The following is a 7446-nucleotide window of genomic DNA, read 5'->3' as shown; positions in this document are numbered from 1 at the left end:
CAAAAAAACGACAGGACTTTTTGAATGACCTGGTATTTATTATGAATTTCCTTTTTCTCTCTATCTACTCTATTTGCCTGGTCAAGGTTATTACTTTCATATCCCACTATGAGATCCAGAATGGATGCTGACTTAATTTCCTTATATATTTCCTTTTATCCTTATTTTAGATATTTCCTTTTATTTTATTTTTTTGCTATAAATGAAAGAAACCTCAAAAAATTTAAATTCAATGATTCAAATCATAATAAAGCTATTAATTTTAAGTTTCAATTCATCATATTCTTAATTTATGGAAAACATGATACCCCACTAGACTTTACTGCAGAAGTAAGCCATTTTTTTGCAATAATAAATCAACTATTTTATTTAGTAATATAAATGTAATGTTAATTTGTATAACATGTCAAACAAATCTGGTGCAGTGCTCTCACTTTCACTTACTAACCTGGTAGAAAAAACGTCTAAAGACCTCGTAAGATTAAAATTAAAAACAAATAGTTTTATTTTTTCGTTGCTATAAAAATATATATATTAAATAAAATTAACTCATATTTTAGGGTTTCTCAATATGTTTATAACAAATATAAATGTTACATTTTAAAGAATACATCATTTTAACAAAAGATTATGAAGCCGTTATGCAAACGTGAAAAATTGAATTGGGTGTATACATTTTTCTTTTTTTTATATATTCATAAATTTCTGTAATATTTTATATTTATACATCGTTTATCACTAACTATGAGAACTGGTAATTTTTTTTTTCAAATAAACAAAATTAAAGGTACTTTAGAGAGAGAATTTTTGAAAATTCATTATTTAAGTCATGTTAGAATATTTCAGTGAGGGTGGTATTAAAGAGCACTTGATTGCTTATTGATTCACCGATTTTAATCAAAATCATTAGATCGTTGGAGAAAAATGAAAATGTGGAAATTCGATTCTATAATTGGCACTTCCGGTCAGTTGATTTTTAGCAAAAAAGTTGCTGTAAGAACTAATTATTTTATACATTCTGTTTTGGCTGTCTTCTATCAGAAGAAACTATTAAAAATAAGTTAATTAACATTATGAAAATAAATTGTTTATAAAATTCCGAGTAGCTGCTCTATTGTGTTAAGTTGTTAATTCACACAGGATACAGATTAATCTATATTAAATAAACAATATTTATAGGAAAAGAGTAAGGGAGAGAGTAAGAAAAAAAATAGGAGACAAGAAATAATAAAGAAAAAACATTTGTCCATGATATTAGCATATTTTAGGATTAATGCAAATGATGATGCAAGAGTCTTAAATAATGGTTCTTGATGTCCTGGTCTTGTTCATTTGTTTTGAAACCTATTGTAGTATCAATTGTCAGTGTTTCTTTTTCTATAGCACTAAATGTTAGAAATATTCACAAACCTACAATTTAGATAATTTTATGTCTTATCAATGTCTCAAATAATTTTATTTTATTTTCTCAAAATATATCTCCCACAACTGATGGATTCCATTGAATATGCTACCTTATAAAACAATATTTTTATTTTAAAACAATACTTGGTATAAGATAATTGAAATCATCAAACTTTTTTAATTAAATTGTTAAATCTTTGGTTAGTAACATATTAATTTACACTATTTATTGTTTCAGAGAGTTAAAACTGGAATCACCTAAAAGCTTTAACCTATGTTCCTGTGTTTTCCCTGAGTTCCAATGGGTAACAGTTATTATCGTAGATAGTGCTGAAATTACTACAAAGTCTTTCTCAAGTTGGTTTATAATTTATAATTTTTTCCTTATTTAAAATTTTATTTTTATCATAACATTATTTTTACCCCAACACCTGACTCAGGGGCTTTTAAAACCCAATTATCATAAAACCCTTAAAAGGCCAGAATGGAGTGAGAAAAATGACAGGATTCTCCTAAAGGACATCACACTTCAACAACGGAGACTAGAGAGTGATAATACAGGACTAGAAAACTGGCAAAAACTTTCCAAGGATGCCGAGGAAGAAGTAGAAGAATAAATTTATTTGTTCACTTCTATTTATCTATCGTAACTTGCAAATGAATTACATATTTAGTTTGATCAAATATATATTCTATATTCTTTATTTTTACTTAAATATATACATGTTTCTCATTATATCTTGAAAGTTGTTTAATTTTTTATATTTTGTTTACTCTTGTATTAATTTCATTTTTTTCTCCATTTTCCAATATTATATAACACTTTCTTATATTATTATTTGTTACCTTCCTGATTTTTTTTTTTGTAATGTTTTTATTATTATTTTTCATTTTATTATGTCATTTATTATATTTAGTCCTGCTGAAACTTAAGTTATCAGTTACATTTATTTGTGTTCATTATTTCATTGATCGTACCACTGACCATTTTCTCCTCATATATATTCTATAAGTAGCTTACATTTCCCTCTTATTCTATTAATTTCTTTGATAGCTAATTTTATACCACTTAAAAAAGAAGAGAGATCAAAAGATCAGAATAAACGGACTTTGCTTATTTTAAAATTGTTTTATTGCTTATTAATAATTCTGAAATGTGAATTTACAGAGATTAACCCTTACTGTTCAATACAATCTGAGGGCTCTAAAACAAAAACTGACACAGCTAAAGATGATTGGAATCCTGTGTGGAACATGTCATATATTTTTTATAGAAAAAAGCCTCATAAACCAGTAGTTTTGAAGGTATAAATCTACAATTTTTTTTTTTATCATTATTATTTAAACATCATTATTAATGTTTATTATCTTTCTATTATAATTATGTTAATTCATTATATTTATATTTTATATATATATATATACATATTGGATTGGATAATAGAAAGAATTAGTGATAAAATATTACTTTCTTTACATTCTTAGCCTTTGTTCTAAGGTATGGACTCATAATACATTGTTCCCGGATGCATTGATTGGAGAGTGTGAACTACCGGCAGGGGTTACCCACATCCCAACACCACTGGATGCTGTCCTTCTTCATAAGATATCTAAGGATTCGGAACCCGAACAAGTGGGAACTATTCACCTCACTGTACTGACAGAAGATAATGTTATGGCACTGTAACTTAATTTGCGGTAAATGCTTAATTTTTACAATTAGAAAAGTGATAAAAATGTTGGTAATAGCTACATTATGTTTAAAGATTTGAAGACGAAAACTTTTAATAATCTAAAATATTTACACTAAATAAAATTTCTATTTATTGAATAAAAATGCTCTTAAAAAGACTGTAGCACATAAGGGGTAACCATGTTGTAAAATAGATATCATTATTAATAAAATTTTAATATATTATTTCATGTCCAGTAATTTCACTTCTGTCAACCAATCTCTAGGCTGCCATGATTTCGTTTTGTAATCTTACAGTTATTCACTATTTGGTCAGCTTTGAATCACATAATAATCAGGCTTAGTGTTTTGCATCATAAGAATTGCTCACTAACGTTCATTCTCTGAAAGCTAGAAGTTTTACTTTCCCGTTCTAAATTATGTTCACAGTTAACATAGCTTATTTTGTACTTCATTTGACCTTTTGTTTAATGAATTATCTTATTTGTGAATTGCAGACTGGTGGATATCGATCTCCTGTTCATTCTTTCTATCATCACTGTGAGAAAAATTATATTTAGGATGAGAAGAGAGAATGCTCATTACAAGCTTTTTGGAAATAATAGACATAGTTTTTTATAACAAGAGAAACATATTAATGTGATATATATTATTTAATATAATCTATATAAATAAATATTTGTTTTATTTTCATTTACTATCAGTGTTCTTCAATAATTTCCTGTTGAAATACATCTCTATGGGTCTAGAGCAATAATAAAATAATACAGCGAATTCAAGAGGAGCAATGATTATTTAAGTGTGAAATTGATAACAAGTCATGGTGACTTGATCCATGTTTTATATCTGCCATTCATTTCAAAAAATCACCCAAATAATATTATTTAAACTGACTTTGAATAGGTTTTGGAAACGACTTGTATATTATCTTAATGAATGTGTACTACTGTAATATTTTTTTTAAAAACAACATTTTCATATTATAAAAAAAAATTTAATTGCAATATAGCTATCAATGAAAAAAAAAATCTTCACTGTGGGATGGACTGTCTCCTTTCTTTCATTCTGGAAAAGATCCTTTTGTTCCATGTAAAGTATAGCAGTTATTAAGAAACACAGAAAATTCAAATTATGGAACACTGAATTAATCATAATAGATATTGTGCAATTTATCAAGCACAGAATAATTAGATAGCTCGAATATGTTGAAAGGTTGCCCAATGAAAGAATGGTAAAGAAGGTCACTGGAGAAACATTTATCTTAAAAAGAGAGAGAGGACGTCCTGAAAACCTGACAAAAGAACATGGAAAAGGATCTCAAGATTGAAGTGACTAGGTGGAGAAGAAGGGCTCTGGATAGAGAAAAGTTGAGTCAAGTTATCCGAGATGCTGAAGTCGATCATGGACTGTAGAGCATAAAAATAAAGATTATTTATAATATATATATATTTTTAAAAAAGGTTATTTAAAGATAAAATAAAAGTGTATAAAACCATTTTATTTTAGCCATTTGTTAATATAAAATAAATAATAATTAAATGGCACTAACATAGCAGAGGTGGAATGAATCACCAATCAGTAAAAAATAACTCTTATTCACAAAATAAACAATGCATCAATATAATTTGACATTGTATGCACTATGTTGTCATAGCATATTCACTTTACTATTAAAAGCCACAGTGTTAAAAAAAAGAAGAAAAAAATCATTTGTTTGGTTTTCTTCTATTTCCTTTGAACTTATAAATTAAATTAAAAATCAATATTCTATTATATTTTTAATTAAATAAAACAAGACAGAATTAAAGTAAATATGCTATCAACATAAAGATTTGTCATTAACATAGTTTTCTTAAATAATACATCAACAGTAAAAACTAAATTTCAAAGATTAATAATACATCTTAACATTCATTCCCTTTGGATTCCTTATAAATTAAATAGGAGCTTAAATAATTTCAGGTACATAAAACAGGCCAATATATCAGACACGAATTTCAATGCTTTTAAGCCTTGCGTTATAATGGCCTTAAAATACACAAAAATCAATTTGTAATTACATTAAGTGCTTTTAAAAAACAAAACAAAAAAAAAACTAGTATGAAGTAGCTTAGATATATATATATAAATATTTGATATTTTTAATCTAATATGTATCACTGCAACCTAAATAATAAATGAAAAGCCATATTAATAATATTACATTATAATGGACGTCAACATCTTTTAACCTATTACGTATTGCATTTGCATTGCACAGAAATTCCATTATACAAGATGAAATATACAGGGATGTAGGATGCATCCTTTGAGCAAAACATTTGGTAAAAATTATCACAACCCTCTATTTTATAAATAAATGTTTTCATGCTAACAATTATGTAACCAAATAATTCTTGTCGAATCATTTTGAAAAACAAAACAAAAAAACTTAAAACTATTCTAAAGATATTCAAGAAAAAGCATAAATAAAATAATCTTTTTTAATTTTGAAATTTTGGAAACCTATTATTTTTTAATATGTTACTTAATATTTTGCATAGTAACAAGTCAGAAAAATCAATGAATCACTCCAGACATTTAAGGAACTTTTATTTTTTAGTTTATTCTAAGATGGGTATCCAATAAATTGCGGGCACAACCTATTGATATTTATAATGAGAAATGAAAGTTTACTTTCATAAAACATTATACCCTTTTCCTTATCTTAAAATATTCAACAGCAACAATAATATCAAATTCTAAATTGAGAGTTATTAAGATTAAACATATAACAAAAACTTTTTTTTTTTAATCAATGTTTTTGGTTAAAACATCTTAAATTAACCTCAGTTCAAAACTTATCAGCACTCTTGAGTCAGTTAAAATGTAAATGGCATTAGCCCTACTTGAACTAATTAGTGATACTGAGTGTTTTTATAAATAATTTATAATTTATATTCGACATAATAATAATAATGCTAACACATAACTCTTTAAATAAATAGAGTTTGTGATAATTTTAATCCCAATTAAATATTTTACTAGTTCAATTTTATGCTATACACTAAATTGATAATTAATTAACAATTGAATCATAAGGGCAAGGATTCAGACTTAATTTTTTTGCTAAATGGTTTCTCGTAAAAAATAATTAATAATTCATAATTATAACAGAATTAGAGCATATATTAAAAATATTTAATATAAGCTGTTATACTGTTATATTTTGCTATAAATATTTAATTAATAATTCACGTTTCAAATTATATTATATGACAGTTGTTATTTACATCAATTCCCTGCACAGCAGATGACTAAAACATTGTAAAAAACAAAACAAAAATAATCTAAGTTCTGTCAAGATAAATTGCTGAAAATATTTAAGATTCATTATGGAAGATACAAGATACTTAAAACTCGTTTTTTTTTTTCTTTTTGATATCTTTCAAATAATAATCTAATACTACGAATAAATTTATGACGAGTGATACAAGTGAGTTATCTGTTTATACATTAAAAAAATATACAATATCCTTTTTATAAATGAAACAATTAAAATAATATTAATAACAATTAAAAACTAACACTGAAACAAGTGATGTACATCGAGGTAGATATTATTTTAATAACTTGTCTCTTAAGAAAATGATTCTAAAATTGTCATTTTTTTTTTCTAAATTCAATTCCTTTGACACATAACCTATTTTAACAATGTTTAAATTATTATAAACATACATGAATAAGTATGTTTGTCAGAGTGAAAATGAGTAACAGCTAAGGTATAATTTACATCATTTTCAAATGTAAGGAACATAAAAGAGTTTCGTATAAAAATTTCTAATTTTTAAGCATTTAAAAATTTGTTTAAATGGATGAAAATCTACTATCATTTAAACATAAAATTTTAATTCTAGCTAGTATCAGTACCTGTCACAAGATTTATTTTTAAAAAATGTATATACAGCGAAATGATATGTTTCATTATATTTAAAAAAATTTAAGACATCTTAAATCATTTTAGTTATGAATCATCAAATTCTAAAATTGAAATTTTATGTTAAAACTGAGCATTGAATATTTAAAAAACTTAAGCTTTTATGAAGGAATGGATAATAGTTATTAACTACAATACGTAATTTAGTGTTAGTCAAGTTGAACCTAATCTATCTTGAACTTTTTTCCTATTAAGTCGAATTTTTAAAAGAAAAATTTTTGCTAAATCAAATAAAATTTTTACATAATCCAAAACAATTTTGGAATTATTACAATTAAATATGCATGTATGTACAGATACTTATGTTTTCAACAGCTTAATTTTTATTTATTTATTTCAAATCTAAAAAAAAAAAACATAACTTTCATGTATA

At 25.1% G+C, this 7446-nt stretch overlaps 1 protein-coding gene and 1 long non-coding RNA gene across 2 annotated transcripts in view; both read left to right on the top strand.

Moving 5' to 3' along the window:
• The window catches only part of LOC106684387 (calpain-5), a 28646-nt gene extending 24851 nt beyond the window's left edge, over positions 1-3795 (top strand). Inside the window, exons 11-14 of the mRNA XM_014426441.3 lie at positions 1643-1761; positions 2573-2709; positions 2903-3102; positions 3595-3795. Of these exons, the coding sequence (XP_014281927.1) occupies positions 1643-1761; positions 2573-2709; positions 2903-3091 (445 nt within the window). The 3' untranslated portion in view covers positions 3092-3102; positions 3595-3795. The remainder of the gene's footprint in view (positions 1-1642; positions 1762-2572; positions 2710-2902; positions 3103-3594) is intronic.
• A 2552-nt stretch (positions 3796-6347) lies between these two features.
• The window catches only part of LOC136797138 (uncharacterized), a 2486-nt gene continuing 1387 nt past the window's right edge, over positions 6348-7446 (top strand). The window contains exon 1 of the long non-coding RNA XR_010844981.1: positions 6348-6572. This is a non-coding gene — a long non-coding RNA (uncharacterized lncRNA). The remainder of the gene's footprint in view (positions 6573-7446) is intronic.

The sequence above is a fragment of the Halyomorpha halys genome, unplaced genomic scaffold, assembly GCF_000696795.3.
Source record: "Halyomorpha halys isolate HHAL.00 unplaced genomic scaffold, Hhal_1.1 Scaffold29.1, whole genome shotgun sequence".
Taxonomy (NCBI): Eukaryota; Metazoa; Arthropoda; class Insecta; order Hemiptera; family Pentatomidae; genus Halyomorpha; species Halyomorpha halys.
The sequence above is the reverse complement of the archived record's forward strand: the minus strand, read 5'-3'. Positions and strand labels throughout refer to the sequence as shown.